Source organism: Agelaius phoeniceus, chromosome 6 (genome assembly GCF_051311805.1).
Source record: "Agelaius phoeniceus isolate bAgePho1 chromosome 6, bAgePho1.hap1, whole genome shotgun sequence".
NCBI classification, from domain to species: Eukaryota; Metazoa; Chordata; class Aves; order Passeriformes; family Icteridae; genus Agelaius; species Agelaius phoeniceus.
In genome coordinates this window covers 39,716,817-39,733,839 of record NC_135270.1, presented here as the reverse complement: position 1 = coordinate 39,733,839, position 17,023 = coordinate 39,716,817, and the positions used below count along the sequence as shown (strand labels likewise).

Genomic DNA, 17,023 nt, shown 5'->3' with positions numbered 1-17,023 from the left:
TCATACTTTTGGGGGAAAATTATTCCTTCTTAACTTGTGGTATTTATTTTTTTAAGACATTTATCTCTTGGCAAGTTCAGTGTTACCAGCCTCTGTACCTCTGTTGGAGGATTATTGTTCTATATTTGTGTTAAATAGAGCTACACCTTTTCCTCTTCTACTTCTTTGCATTTTTGTTTTGTTTTGTTTTAATGCTGTCAAGCTGCTGATGTAATTAAGGTTTGGAAAGAAGAGAGGGCGTGGGCGCCTGAAAATGTTAAAGACAGGTTAATTCTAAACATGGCTTTGCATGTTGACATTTCCCAGTTAACAATCAGCTTCATAGTGGATTTCTCTTGAATCTTTGCCATGATATACTGCCAGCAGATGGGAGTGGTGAAAAATACAGGGAAGACCAGTGACTGCTAAAATAACACATAATAGTGGTGCTGTCATCACCTGTTGCCACAACATAGAATTCAACAAAAAATGCATGCAGTAGAAGACCTTAGAGTATTTGACATCATTGTATATACAGGTCACACTCAAGAAAATAATTTATATTTTTTTATTCTATCCACAGATACTTGATAATTGATCAGTGCGTTTTAGTTGACACCAAGAATCTGGTTCATTCTAGTATACATATAGACCTTCTCTGAAATATTGAGAAAATGCTTCTATTCTAATAAGCAGGGAGTTCACTCCTGATTATCTTAATATTTAAAGAGTTTTGTCAGGCCTCATCTTGTATTTGGGATGAATTTTGTATTTTAATCCTATAGTAAGGGTTGTTAACATTGGTGGGATATTGGAGAAGAGAAAGAAAGACGCATCCAGTTTTTGATCACTTTGCAGAACTACATGTATCACAGTACTACTTTGCTTGGATACATAAAGTTTTAGTATATTCTTCTAATGACATCTTTTGGAATTTGATCCTGTCTCCATTATAGAAAGAAAAAAAAAGATAAAGTTACAGCATCAGTGAAAATTTTGGACAGCAGTAAATCAAAGATCAGGTTTGGGGTTTGTTTTTTGTACTGCAAAAATATTCACTTTCTAGTTACCTGTGTAAAGTATGAAGAAATTGCTGGGCACTGCCTGCAAATAAGTACAAATTTCTTAATGAAAACCCAAACTTAAAACTGGTGATGTGTCAATTAACTTTTGAAAGTAGTGCGTTCTTTTGTCAATGTGTAATGTTACAACTACTGAAATGGACAGAAACCCCAACATGGATTGTTCAGTTTATATTACAGCAACTAGTGGAGAGTTTGGAAAAAGCTCTTCAACTATCTTGATGGACCCAAAACTTTTTCATAATTCATTCAATTTTCATTCAATTCATTCAACAGATTAGCAAAGGGTGCTAGAAAGCCAATTTACAAAACTAAAATGAAGACATTTTGAAATGTTAAGGTGCAGCAATTCTTCAAACCTACATATCATTATAAACTAATTTTGGAATTTTTCCCTTTTTTTGTGGTCAGTTGTCTCATTTTCCAGGCAATGGACATTCAATACCAAGCTTTCCCCGATGAAATGTTAGCTATTATTTTTGCCAAATTTCATGTATTTTCATATAAAATTACTGATTTGAAACATATGTTTATAGTCATAAGTAGTGTTTTACAGCATATATATTTTATTTTGGAGTGTATTTTGTCTAAAATATTATTCATAGATCTTGAACAAAAGGAAGTTTTCAAACAAGAATTGATTCTCCTTGATATTTCTGAATCATTTCTTCCCATAAAAGCAGGAAATTGAAACCATTGAAATTTAGTGAAGGAAATGAGTGAGACCTCACCCTAGCATATCTGGGCACATTGTGACTGCATGGTTTTCCCCAGGGTAAGACACTTCACAATACATTTTTTGCACTTCTGCTTATTTGTAGTGTTGCTCACTTCAGCAGCCATTCCAAAGCTGACTGCTCTAAGGGTCTCAAACAGTAGTTGATGCAACAGTGCATCAACTGCATGTCTTGCATGTATATTTTAAACAAAATTTTTATGGGTTTTTAAACTGTTTAGATATTTTTACCCAGAAGAATTATTTATTTTTGTTGATTCAGAAGAAAACTAAGTTTTTAATCTACATTATGTAAGTACTTTGTAATGGTAATATTTTAGAACCATTCCTATTCCTGCAGTTAGGTTTTCTTTGGGCAATCTGTTTCTTTGACAGTTTTTGTAATTCCAAGAGAGTCCCAGTCAAGGGTGATGCAATTTTAGTGTAACATGGACTAGTACATGGAAAACTGACCTTATCTATATTACAGATTCAGCATTACTTTGTGTACCTCGATTTGTTTCTTCACCTGAACTGAAACTGGTACTCACATTTCATTATTCATACATCTGTGTACTTCAATATGTCTTTATATTTGTGGTAAAAAGCATGAAAATAATGCACATTTTGTTAATAACTGTTCAAATATTCTTGGCTTTAGGAATTATGGGACAAAAGTAAGCAAGTTTAATTGGTTTTTAAGTCCTCTAATTTTATTTATTCATGCATGTTTCTCCTTTAGTTTCATATGGAAATAGATTTGACTCCTGGTTTAAATAAAATCTTTTAAATGAGAGAGGAAAGATGCATGCCTTTGTAATAAATGAAGAGTAAGTCTGTCAGCTGTACACTGGGTCAAGCACTGTATACAGTGCATGTACACTGTGTACTAGAAAAGAACATTGTGAGAGTAAGGCTGAGGTGCAACAGTAATCCCTCAAGCTTTGTGGTCTTGGGGGGAAAGTTACTTTTGTATGCTGCTCAAAGTAGAGTCTTTTCTTGAAGAATAAGGCTTCCAGCCACACCTGCTAGCTGATGTACGTTCATTGAGGTAGGTTATTTGATTATTTATGTACCTCACCACAAATTCCTTGGAAGGTGTGCTAACTTCTTTGGAGATATGAGTAACTAAAACTTTGCTAGGGAAGCCTGAGAGGTTGGAGTTTTGAAAAAAATATTAAGGTTTTTATAAATTGTTTTTACATACAGAGGAAGATAAAAAGGGATAGTTTAGACAACAGAATCAAATTTTGTAACCCTTCTACTTTGTGCACATCTTTTCTATATTTTTCTTTTGTTAGCTAATCCTTCATAAAAGGACCTAACCCCAAACCCAGGTAATTTGAAGATGTCCATCTCAGTGGGTTAATATAATGACTTGTGTGATCAAGTACCAATAACTTGAGTAATTTAGCATACATTCCAGCTGCTGTGTTAAACAGCTTTTTTTATTCCATAACGGCCTTAGTTTGATGATACAAGCTTTCAGTACACCCTGACTACAAGGCTGTAATGTGCATTTACTCCTTATTGATCCTGCAGCAGCAACAGACCTTTCAAAATCCTACTTGATATTGGTGTGCATTCTGTGCAACGCAGAGGTAAAAAATGAAAGGGGGAGGGCAGGGGGGGCCTGAAGGTCGGTGACAGTGAGTGCCACAGCTCCTGCAAGAGCAGCTTTGTGTCCTAGCCACAGAGGTGCATGCTTGGCTCTCCATTCTCTATGGGATCCCTTGTTGTGTCAAATTTATTCACTGCAATGTCGAGTAGCACACAGAGAACCGAAATAGCTGATCTAAGCTCAGCACCAATTCCATTTTGACACTCCAAATAGTGAGCAATTTGTAGCTTTTGCAGATAAATCCAAACTACTAATGGCTCAGGTAGTATTTCTATAGTGAGACCAAATATTTTTTTAAATATCTGTATCTCATATTTTTAATTTGTATTTTGTTGAAACTCTTGTAATGGTTGAGTCCTTAAGGACAGGTCAGAAGGCTTATAGACTGTTGAATGTGTGACAAAGAGGCCATAAAGAATCTGGTCAGATGTAGCTAATTAAAGGTAAATGAAGGACAGCTGCTTTTTATGTTGCCAGCACATCTTTGATCTGCCTTACCCCTCAGACCTCTGTGGGCAAGGTAGTTAAATACAAACTAGGAGGCCTATTTTAAAGACATTAAAACCCTCCAGGGCAATCGAGTGACAGTCCAAGCAGCCATAAGCTGTTTGCTTTATTCATTAGAGGACTTTAAATGTGTCAAGAAATAAAATTATGTCCATGCTCTTAGATCAGCATTAGCAATGAAGATTACAACAGCTCTGGGACGTATGAATGGGCAAACTTCTTATGAAAACAAGTTTACTGAGAAGCATTTTACTATAGCAGCAACAAAAATATCAGTTACACATTTTTGTTGCAGGAATATTGATTCAATATGCATTGAAATATCTGAAGCTGTAGTGACACAAACATCATGTAACCCAGGGCTGACCTCAGTGGTCCCTTCAGTCATGGTTTAAAAAACTTCCATTTCAGACACACATGAAGGAAAGAATATGTCATATCTGAGTGACATAATTGCCTGTAATACTTGCTAAAAAATTTATGGAGAATTTGCACAATATATAGCCTTTCACTTGTGTCTAGAGACTCAGATACTGAAGTTTGTAAACTGCAAGTGTTTATTTTATAACACAAAGTTTTAATGCTAATATAGTATCAGAAAGACTAACTAAAGAAAAAGATCATTTAGCTATATAAACAACTCTTATGTGCTATTCATTTTGGAAAAAGCGACTTTGCACAGAAGTATTTGTGAATCCAACTCAGTGTATTTTTAGAAAATTGTTTGATATCCTAATGTTTTTATTACTATTTTGAAATAAGAATTTAAATTATAGTTAAAATTAATCAAATTCCTGTGACATTCTAAATGGTAACTTCTGGTGACCCGTGCTATATTGCCTCAATAAAACTTAAGAACTTGAAGAAAATATTTGCTTTTTTTTAATGTTCTGTACTGTGTTTTGCTCCATTATATTTTGTGTCAGTACCTAAATGTCACCTTGTTTGACTGCATGATCAAACCCTCCATGCTATTTAGCCTCACTGGAACAGCTTTGGTATTTAACAACAGGTAAATGTGTGAAAAGTCTAGAATTCTAAAACTGTATTTTTGACTATGTCATAAATGCAAATTTGGTGGGTGTAACCATACAAAGAACATTTCTATGTAGCATTTTGCCTAAGAAAGGCTCTGTGTGAGTAGTGCAATTGGAACTGCATCCCTGTGAAAGTAGTATATGCTATTGGAGTCTGGAAGAACCTTTCTTCCAAAGACATGTAACTCTAGTAGAAGATTCTTTGTTATGAGCTACTGATTTTTGCTGGCTGATTTGACAATTCCTTCTAGACTTATTATAAATATATTTAACTATACATAATTTAAAATTAACTCAGTCCTCCAAATCATCATAGATTTCTCTAATGGCAGATGTATGAGCATCAGTCAAGCCAGAGGCATGAGGTAAATCAAGTTGGTAGGTCTGTGAAACAAGGACTTAATTTTTTCATGTTAAAGTATACAGCAAATAAAAAATCAAATAAAACTGGAAGATGGCCTTTGTTTTTACTCAGTACTTAGAGAACATAAATGAGCATTGAGCAGTTTAAGTGAAGCGTGTTAAGAGATTCATAGAGCTGTATTCTAGGCAGCAGTAGGTATAAAGATGTGGTTATTACTGGCAGCATGAGCATAATTTCCTGATTTGACTGTGCCTTGAATGTTGAATGTAGAAATCAAACAATGAATAAATTTGTGCTAAATTTAGAGCAGTTTACATACATGCTTTGAACATTAAAGCTAGATTTTTTTTTACCCCACAGGCAAGAAATACATTGATAAAATTTTGCGGAATTCTGCTAAGTGTAAGTTAGGTAGACATTTGCTCATCATGGTTCTGATGAGCATATTCACAACTATCCCACTCACATTGAATCAACATGTATCAGCTCATTGTGTGTTAGACTGAAAAATGTCTATACTAGGGTAGAACTACTGTGAAAGGAAATTACACTTGCTTGATAGGACCATTTGTCAGCAATCTAAACATCCAATAAAAATAAGACAGAAGAAAGGAACTAAAATGTTAGAATAATCTCAGGGGGCTTTATTTTTTTTTTCATTTTTCCAACAAAGTCCCTGAGGCAAAACAAATACTTCCTCAATATGTTACTTATCGACAAATGTTGAATTTCAAATATTGTTTTATCATTACTATAATAACCTCTCAGTACTTGTATACACATGTATTATCTCAAGGTGGAATTTGCCCTTCCAAAGATACAAAGATTTGTGCATGTGTGCCCAGGTATAGATCACAACTTAGATTTGAGTATGTTTTATTTAGAGTAAGACTATTTAAGAAGATGTGTACCATTTTCTGTCTTTATTCACTTAATTGCTGTAACCCAATTTTCAAGCTCAGCAAAAATAATAGACTACAATTACATTTGTTTTATATTTGCAATAGAACTGAACAGTTTCCCATCTGGTAATAATGTTCTCTTTAGCTGGAGCAGGCAGCAGTGAAATGCAGCAGATATTAGCTAAGAATTGTGAGCACTAAAGATGAGCAGTTTGAATTTTCTGATGTGAGCACTGAGCAGCAGCATGTTTCTAGCTATGTCTGTGTATTGGGACTGGGAGGCTGAAGGGCGCTGAGCAACAGCTGGTCCAGACAAAATGCTGCCTGAAACACTCATTTCAAGCTCCTGTCTTCCACACATCTAGGATGTGATTCTCCTGACCTTGAGGAATCTTTACTTGAAACCTTGAAGATTAAAATGTTTGTTTGCTATACCATATAACCAAGGACCCGTTATTATTTGAACATAGGTTGAATTGCTTTCGTGGAGAGAGCTGTGAAAACACTGACCTCTTTCAGCACAAATAGTTCAAAAACCAAAAATTTCCATCTGCTGCTGAAGTCCAGAGTGGTTTGGTTTTCTTTTTTTGAAAACCAGGTAATCACTGTTCCCAATCCTGCTTTTGGGGATAGCAATTCCAGATAGCAGTGCTCCACTGACAGGTTGCATCTGTTAAGGAACACTGCTACCTAACAAGAAGTTGAGCATGAGCCCTCCTCCTGTAGACATGCAAAAGACTTCTTCTAAAATGTGACAGTAAACCAACAGCTCCTCCTGGGATCCTCCTGTGATCAGCCAACACATTTTTAAACACAGACATCCTTGGGGAAAATCATATTCAACAATTTGTTAAATTAATGTTTTCTAGTGTATTTTCTCTGTGTAAACTAGGTCTCTGAGGAAGAATGACTCATGAATACAGCACTGCCATTATGGAGTACTTTTTGGAGTAACTTTCCATTTATCCACATTTTCTAAGGAAAGCATTTATTTGTCTCCTTACCAATGTTTGTGAGGAGCTCCAGGGTACCATTAGTTAATCCCATACCACATCACTAAATAGAATCCTGGGCAAGAGTTAAAATAAGTGTCACTTTCTTAAGTAAAGGCTAATAGGTAGATCTTTCTCAGCACAGTCTGTGCATGCTCTTGTATAGTTTTCCTTGGAGCCTAGTTGACATGTACTACAATTGAGAAGGGCACAGCACATTACTGCTTCCCTAGGAAAGGAGTGAGCTGCCCAGTGAACCTAACATTTCTGAGGAAGGTGTACCCTTTCAGAAGAGGTAAAACCTTTATGTGTCTCTGAAGATTAGGTCAGATAGCCAGCTGATAGAAATTAATTAACCTGTGCAGAATTTACTGCAGGGATGTTTTTTTCCCAGGCATTGACCATTTATGAAATAGTGCTGTTGCAATCAGGAGAGTCCATGCTCCATCCCGTCAAATGGAGTGTTTTAGCCAAGAGAAAAGCATATTTAAGAGGAATTTGTCATTGTTTTGATTAGGATACAAAGATCAACACTAGATTCTTTCTGTCAGACTTGTATTCTCAGAAGGAAATGTATAGTACACATAAAATATTTATGATCATTTGGTACATTGTAACTATATCTATGTAAAAGCCAAAATAAATATCAACTGTTCCAGCTATACAATATACAGTGCCTGATGTGTTTATTGCCACATTTTCTCTGACCAGTCTCCTGTCTGTTGTGTTTCTCCAGTGACTGTGTTATTCCAGAGAAATGAGTAACACAAGGGGAGGAGGGTGCAGGATGGCTTCTACACTGTAGGGGGTTGTCTGAAGTAACACATGGATCATGCTCTAGATCTCTTGAATGTGTGTTGAATCTGTGTTCATGTATGATGCAGAAAATACATAGAGAGTGAGCTGCTCAGGTTTTTTTGAAAGAAATCAGTGTCTATCACAGGCACTTCACACTTTCAGTTCAGAGCTTTGAGGATCAATGAAATACTGGAGATATATAAGTCCTCTCCTAAGGCATTCCAAAGCCCAAATGGTTCTGGTTTTATCTGTGTTATTTTGAAAGAACTGTTAGCTAGATTTCATTCTTTTTCTCCCTATGCAGTGAATAGATGAAGTATGGAAACCCTTGCAGATACAAGGAGAGCTATAATCCTGTGCTGCTGAAATCTCAAGCTTTCACATTTTGCCAGATGGATTGTTACAATTTTAAACAGTGTCAAAGTATTCTCAAGCCATGTATGATTATTGATACAAGAGTTGCATGAATGATGGAATAGAGCAACAAAGAACAAAGGAACTCAAAATAGCCACCAGTCACTAAAATGTTTGCATTGAAGAGATGTATGTGAAATTGCCAGTTTGAAATTTTAAGTGTGAATCTTGCAGAGGGAAATGTAATGTAATCCATAATGGGAAACAATTTAAAGACAGAAGATATTAGTTGGGAAAGGGAAAATGATTTACTGAGGAGGGTCAGTTTGGGAGTCAGCATTTTCTGTCATTTTATTCTCTCCATGGGCTCAGTTACTGAGCAGAATGTTTTACATAATAGAATTCTGGACTCCCTTCTTGGTTGTTGATATTCCACTTGTGTATGCTCAGAGCATGTCAATGATGACAGCTGGTTATTTCTTCAACACACAGATTTTGATTATGTCTTGTTTTATGGTCACTATTTGGTTTTCACAGGGAATTTTTTCCCACCCAGAAGACAACAAATCTTGGACTGACCCAGTAATTGTTCTTTCCTATATTTCCTTTGGGCTCTTGTTCAGCTAGTTGGATCAGAGTGGTTTTAAACATAATTAGGCCATCATATATCACTCTGGGTTAGTTTGCATGTGACATCACCAAGGAGACCCAATGGGACAATTATAGTATTTTTTGGACCATGTATCTGTAACTATTTTAACTACTTTGTTTTTTTTAAGTTTGCAAACAGTAGTCTTTGCAGAGTGACAAGTTAAGATATATTGCACCCTAATAGAGATGTTTAGTAAATTAGATTTTCATAGTGCTAATTGAATTTGTTACAAAGCTGATGAACATTAGCTAAAGAAAGGGCAATATATTTTATTTTATTGAGCACATCTCAGAGTGCTTGTAATTTAGTAGGGCCACCACACTTTCTGGGCAGGCTATCAAGTAGGATGTTGTAATGATTTGCATGACTACTATAGTAGATGGAAAAATGTAGCTTGTGTTTGTAGCTGTTCCATTAGTGTCTTGCACAGTGTGCAGTCCTTTGGTGCTCTTCAGAGAGCTGTGTCATAATCCCTGCATCTTTTGAAGAATTTGGTCTGGTGAAATCAAGTAACTATACATAGTTTAAAACCTGGTGTGTAATTAGATGATGAGACAAAGGAAAGACTGAGAAAGGCAGATAACCAATAGAATCCTGAACTTATCAAAACAGAGCTCTTGCCAAGGACCTTGGAATTCATCTGATTCAGTTGCTGGAAAAATGCCTGAATTAAAAATTATCCTACAAGGACCAAGAAAATAGAGGCAAATTCTGGCACTCTACAGTTTTCTCCCAAAATGGTCATTAATGCTGCAAAAACAGAATAGGGTGAACAACCCTTGGCCCCATGCTTGGCCCCCTACTGTAGGCTCTATCTGCCAAAATTAGATGGAATAGAAGATCAAAAATGGGGAAAGGGGGAGAAGGTTGGAAAAAGAGAGCTTAGAAGAGGAGGGTGGTTGGAAAGGGAAAAACTCATAGGCTATGCCCCCTGCCAGCAGCACTAAAATACTCAGTTGCAGTTCCACTCACAAAGCACCTGTTGGCAGCTGTTGGAGCAGTTTATAGATTTTGGGACGGTTCCCTAATGTGAAATGGGATATTATCTTATTTTAGTAAAATAAAAGCAATTCTTGGACAATAATTACAGCAATAAATATAGCTGCACAGTAATAATGATGACAGCTTTTGCTTTCATTGAAAAAATTGCATTCTTTTTATTGAATCTCATTATTACTAATATTAATATTCTTTGGCTGATATCACCTATGTTGTCTTCCTTTTATCCAAAATTGAAAATAAACAATATTGCATGGAGTGAAAAGAAAATACAGCAAAACAATGGTCATAAATATTAACTTGATACTGTCTTTCAAACTCAGTGGCAGAAAACTAGGGATCAGGGGCTGTCTGGAAAATTTTATGTTTTTCAATCTTTATGAATTAGACTGTAATGATAAAAAATAATGAAAATGAAGCTCAGATGTGGTGTGTGCCATTAAAGGAAGAGGACAGGGTGTGGAACTTAAGCCAGTGACATCTGAAATAGGAGAGCATCCAGTGGAACATAAGCATGTACCATGTGCTTAGTTTCAGTGGGACTCTAAGTTATACCTAAAGAAAGGAATTTGCAGATATTTTAACTTGAAGAATGCTTTCCTGAATCAAGATTTTTGGAAATTTAGCTCTGACTCATCAAAACATTCTTTATTATGAAAGCTTTGTAATTATTTTTACAATAATCATAAATAAAGTAAATAAATGCATTCAAACATTGTAATAAGTATAGTCTTCATGACTTGTTTCTTTATGATGTAGCATTGAATTTATTACACTAGGTAAAAAGAGTGAGTGGACATTTAAGGATCCTAATAACCAGGGCACAGAAATTTCAAAGACATTGTAATTATTATCTAGGAATGTATGCATGCATTTTCTTAGAACTTTGAAGTCTTGTAATATTTCTGTAGTAGTTTTTATTCTGTCTGCATATTGACAGATCTCTAAAATGCACTTTTACACTGGTCCTGATAAATACATCTTTTTACTGCTTGTTTGCTCTTTGGAGTGAGGCTGATATGCCAAATGGAAAGGAGAGTAGGCAAACCTAGAAATTTAATTAGAAAGTTTTCCCTAGGTTATGTATGGACTTTTCATCAGGCGTCAAGTGGGTAGAAAAAGAGCCAACTTTGAAGGTGGTGTTGACAGGTGCATTTGGGACCTTCCAGATCTCTCTTACCTTGGCACTGGCCCCTTGAGATTGACACTCAAAGGGGAAAAGCCAGGACCACACATCAGCATTAGCACAGGGCAGGGTAGGACAAAGAACCAGTGAAGCTGCAGCTCAGATACTCAGGAATCAGCTGTCATCTTAACATCAAGTGCATCTGAGCCACCAGTGCAGTCCTGCAGTGTCCTTAGGAATTATTCCTGTACAACAAAGAAGCAAGTGCCAACCTGAACTCCCTTCCTTTGCTACTCTCCACAAGACTTAATGTATTTATTTATGATGCCAGACAAATGTTCCCACTGTTCTTAAGTCAGAAAACTGAGCAAAAACTAAGATTAAATTGATTATGTAGCTAAAGTCCTCACTTAGCCCACTCCAGTGAACAACTAGCTCTGTTCACTGTTGAAAAGCCCAATGGTTTATACACACTACAGAAGCACATGTTTAATATATGAGGTGTACGAGTACTGTGTCATCAATGATATGTGTAGGTTTTTACTTTGCCTTTCAAATTTAAAAACTGTTGGAGTCAATGAAAATTGAATTACTATTTGTACAAATGTTTATTAGGCCTTTCTTTGTTATTCTTTTGTAGGTCTTGTAGAAATTTGCCTGATGCATCCCCTTGATGTAGTGAAAACAAGGTAAGATCATGCTTGAACAGGTTTTGTTGACACTGGAAGATATCCAAATTACAAGCTGTCAAAAAATAAAATCCTAGAACTTCTCCCAGTAAGATAACTTGTGCCTCTAATGACATTTATATTTACTTACCTGTATTTACAGAATTTGACAGATGGAATTTGAGTAGCATGGCACATTTCTGATTAGAGGTCATCTAAAGGTGTTAAATCTGCTTATGACATTTATTTTTACTCATGTAACACAATGCTATGACATGAAGATGGCTAAAGTTAAATCTACTTAGTATATGTAATATCTTCAGTAATGCTTTTATATGTAATTGGGAAATACAATATTGCCTTCAAAATAATTTTCATCAATTTTTAATAAAAATAAGAGGAGATGTTCCATATTCTCTTTGTAAGATAAATAACTTCATGATTTTATATTTTAAAAATATTTTTATTTGTCTTTATTTTTTTTCTGAATATTTCTTCTTATGTGAATATGAATGATTAAATGCCCACAAAAATTTGCTCAAGTTAGTTTGGTTTTTGTTAATGTTGGTTACTGAAGTGGAAAAAAAGAATAGCTGTGTTTCTAGTTTCTGGAATATCCTTTTATTTCCAATGCATTTTAGTTTTTCTATAAATTCACAAATCAGTGTTACTGCACATGAAAAGCAAAGCAGAATGGAGAAGCATACTAGTAGAAGGTGAAAGCTGTTGATGCCATGTGTGTTACGCAGTGCCAATAATTACCATACTAATGGTAATTATCTATGGTAATTATTGGCACTGCGCAGCACACATGGCATGAACAGCTTTCCTGGAGCTCTATCTAGGTCACAGACATCTAGGTAGAAAAGCTTCACTAGGAGACTAATCAGCCCCAAACAAATGATGAGGACAGCTGTGATCTCTGGAATATGCTTGAAGTTGTCAATTATGACTCCATATTCTAGTTTCAGTTAGCCAACATGTGCTTTTTTTGGATGCATTTTTGGCTTCTATTTAAATCACATTTTATGATTTGCCTAAGACCTTGAGATGCATTTTTTTTTGCAGGTTGCATTTTTTAGAAGGAAGTAATCTGTGATCATTGCCCCATGCCAGGAAGGAGTTATTCAGGCTCCAGCTGCATTAAGTGCTGCTGAGGTGCTGTAGGTCCTCCTCGAGGCTTGGATGTTGATTCATACAGAGGCAATGCACCTGGTGGTTCTGAGGGTCCTCTCTGCCCCTCCAAGTACCACTGAAGCAATCCTATTAAAAACAAGACTTTCATGAGATTGAAATTAAAGACTCAGAAGCAACAGGGTACAAGCAAAACAAATACAACACCAAATTTAAAAGAAAAAAAAAATCTATCAGGTGGTCCCCAAAGGATGTGCTTTAGTGACTTCATTTTGGCAGTTCACCTCTAGCTTTCAAGCTTTGGTTTTACTCCTCCTCATTTTTCTCTTTACACTGGATTAGAAGTCATGTTGTTTTGTAGTAAGAATGAAGATAATTCATAATTTAGTGGAAGCCACATATCATGTGTCAGAAAATGCATTAATTGCACATCTGTACTGGCAATCAACAGAGGTACTTTCAGTTTTTTGATAGGAACAGTGGACTCTCAGAACACAAGGACAGATTTCCACATGTCTCTTTGAGATTTCACTGAGTTTTACGCACTTTTAGTAGTGAAAAGGCTTTTCAGATCTGAGGTCCTGAAATGTAAAGCATTAAAGAGTGTATGGGGATATTTGTCAAGCTGTAGCAATCCTTAAAAATACAATAAAATGTAAAAATTAGGAAACCCTTAAATTTGAACTGTAAGCCCATAAACAGTGGAATTTTTAGAAGAAAGAAAGAAGTAGGAAGAAAGGAAACAACAGTAGCTGTGCAGAAGAAATCAGATTATTGATCAAAGTAAAACTGAGGGGCTGAATCAAATTAAAAACCCACTAAACAAATTTCTTCATTTGAAGAAACTTCCATTGAGTTAATTCTTCCATTGAGTTAGCTGCAGCTCTTTGCAGAAGTGGGCAGCACCCAAGTGATAGTTTTTCTAGTTTGTTGACACAGATGTATTCAGAGATATTACACAGATTTTGCAGAAACATTTCTGCGGATCTCAGCAGATGGTAGTCGTTCAAAATACTTACATTTTGAAAGCAAATGACAAAACCAAGAATAGAATGTCCTTTGATCTCATCCATCATTTTGTTCTACGTTCCTTTCATTTTGTAATGGTCCCAATTTACTATAGCAGATTAATTCTTTGATGGCCTTGAAAGTTTAAATGAAACTTTGGTTTTAATTCTGAATTTTGGACATAGAATGTTTTCTAATAGTTTTTCATTGACTTTATTCCTTTCTTGCAGTGCTTCTAAGTACTGCTGTGTGCTTAATCTTTCCCAACATGGTATTGATAATCCACTGTTTCCTAATCACTTCCAGCTATTACAGTTTTGGTGATTAGTTTAGGGTTTTCTTCCTATTGGTTAGGTGAAAGGATGTATGAAAGCACCATTTGTTCCTTAATTTTTATGGTGTTTTGGGTTTCCTACCTTTTTTCCTAGAAGTGTGTTTGGTTAAAAGAGTCCTGTGGCCATTTCAAATTATGTAATCTCATTGATCTAAGTTACTGTTCTGAAGGAGTTTAGGGAAGATGTCAAAGGCTCACATCTAGTGGACTGGTGGCTTAGTGCTTCATTGATATTTTGTGTAAGTGCATGTTTTTAATAAAAAATTGGAGAAAATAAAGTTTCTGTCAAAGATTATTTTGAAACCCTGGAAAATGGTTTGGCTGTTTTATGACATTTTGCAATATCTTTTCTGTGTTTAGCAATTTTCTATTATTCTACAGTAACAATGCTAGATTTGTTTATCTGCTCACATCAAGGGAGGAACAGTATATAAGTACATGCTTATAAACCATAGAGAATTCAAATGCTTAATGAAGTGTTTTTTTCCTAAGTGTACATGTGAAAATAATTTTATTTTTTTTCTCTGCTAGAACACCAAAGATCACTACTCTAAGAAACTCCTGATAGCTGGATAGATTAAGATAACTATGATTCATTGTTTTAGCTTTATGAATCTCACTTATTCTTTGAAATGAAGCTCTTTTCTCATTTGCAAGATATATTGGAATAGTGTCTGATGAGATATTAAAAAAAGATGTGCTGATTTTATTTTTTTTTTTAGAACAGTTTCTAATAGCTATTTTATATATCAGTTACCCTTATGATGAAGTTAGCCATCAAATAAAGTACTGAACCTCTGCTCTTGTCTTCCTAAAAACCGAGTCTGGCAAGTTTTTTGTGTGTCCATGTATGAGAAGTGACAGCACTAGCAAGAGTTTTCTGGCACAGATACAGTCAAGACATAGAAGGTCTATTTTTTAATTAAGAGCTCTAGATGATCTTTCTTTCCTAGAAGGTGAGGGAGGAGAAAAATGTCTTATCTTAGGATAAAGAATTGGGTTTGCTTACTTTGTACCTTTTTTTTTGTGTCTGAAGCATAATGCAGGCTGTAACGTTGTTTTCATCTGTGAGACTTTCAAAGGATGACAAAATGACCTACTAGGTCATGATACATAGGACAAGAGATTGCCATATATATTACTTTAAATTTAAAAACAGTAGAGTGATTTTCCAGGTAGAGTTTATATGTTTTGATTCAATCAAATATAAAAAATTCAGAACTTAATTACATTTTATTGTTGGATAATTAGTATTTATGCAGAAGCTCACAGGTGCCTAGTTGGTGAGAGAAAGGGAGGATTACAGGGAGCTGTGTAAAGCCAAGGGAAAGCTACTTGTATTTGAGGATTCAGACAAGCAAGCCTAGCTGGTAACTGGAGGATCTTGCTGTGGTCTCTCTGACAGTTCCAGGTTATAGTCTGAGGTTATTTCCCTAGGTTTATGAGTTGGTTCTCATATTTATGAGTTGCTTTTTCTTTTTATTTGATTATCACCAGTATTTATACAGCTGAATTTTAATGGCTCTGCTGTTCTTGAAAACAATTTCAAAATTTCCTTTGCAAGTATTCATACAGACTGTGAAACATATATATATTTGTGTGGAAATAGTAATTTTGGATGTGACTTGGTATTTAGTCAGGAAATGGAAACCTACTGAGTAATTTTTTTCAACAGTTATCTACAGAATTTAATAGAAAACACAAATGAAGAAATGTATGAATAGGTGTTTCCAAATAATAGATTAGAAAATAACAACACATCATCAAAAACTTTCAAATGCATAACATCTGAAAAGAAAATATATCTGAAATTCCTGTTAACAGGAAAAATGTTATGGGAATTAGATGAATCATTTACTTCTCTATTCCATTTTAGGTGTAATTTGACATCACTCTGCATTTTGAGACAAATATCTGATAGAGAGATGGTTTCTCTCACATCACAATAATACCAAATTGTCGTCCAGATCTATGTTGACTTCAGTGGAGATAGATGAGTTCATACCACTGGAGTATTTAGAGGCTTTTTACTTCCAGACAATGTATTCAAAGAGAGGTGAATGTTATGCCAAATACCATATAAAAGACTTGGAGAAAATCTAGTTTATTATTTAACTAATAATAGAATAGTAGAATCATCAGGGTAACTTTTGTCCTAACATTTTAAACATATATTTAGTGGGCAGATTTTTAATACTTCTCTAGTTAACTCAAATAATGACAGTTCCATTTGATTTTTTTTCTCTATGTTGAAACATTCTTTTCTATTTTTCGATATAGTTGTGTGTTCGCAAGGCAGTCTCACATTGAGATGAGCATGCAATTTCAAAATCAATGCATAAAGGAGACCCAGGAGACATTATTTTGAAAGATTTTACTTTGATTTATAAGGAGAATAATTTATAAGGTGTAGCTTGTTTTCATGATCAACCTATCACATGTTCTGGTGTTTTTTATTAAAGCTGTTTCTCACCTTTGGCAGGAAGACTGCAGTCCGTATTGCTGTATGTAATGTATTGTTTATTGTATTGTATGTGTATTGTATTACATTTATTGTAATGCCTCTTCACAAAGTTCAGCTTTAGATCAGAATTTTCACATGGACTGACTTCTGGTCTCATGTGTGATACTGAACATCAGCATTTAAAATATGAGGCAACCTAGGAAACTGTGGAGGAAATTTTTGTGTAGTTGGGATGGAGATTTTAAATTTTGCTGATCTTTCTGAAAAATTCTAAACCAACATCATTA

The 17,023-nt window shown here is 35.1% G+C and overlaps 1 protein-coding gene across 2 annotated transcripts in view; it reads left to right on the top strand.

Moving 5' to 3' along the window:
• The window catches only part of SLC25A21 (solute carrier family 25 member 21), a 232,047-nt gene that overhangs the window by 122,125 nt on the left and 92,899 nt on the right, over positions 1-17,023 (top strand). For both annotated transcript variants that reach the window (XM_077180463.1, XM_054635672.2), the window contains one exon: positions 11,769-11,817. In XM_077180463.1, coding sequence (XP_077036578.1) covers positions 11,769-11,817 — 49 coding nt within the window. The remainder of the gene's footprint in view (positions 1-11,768; positions 11,818-17,023) is intronic.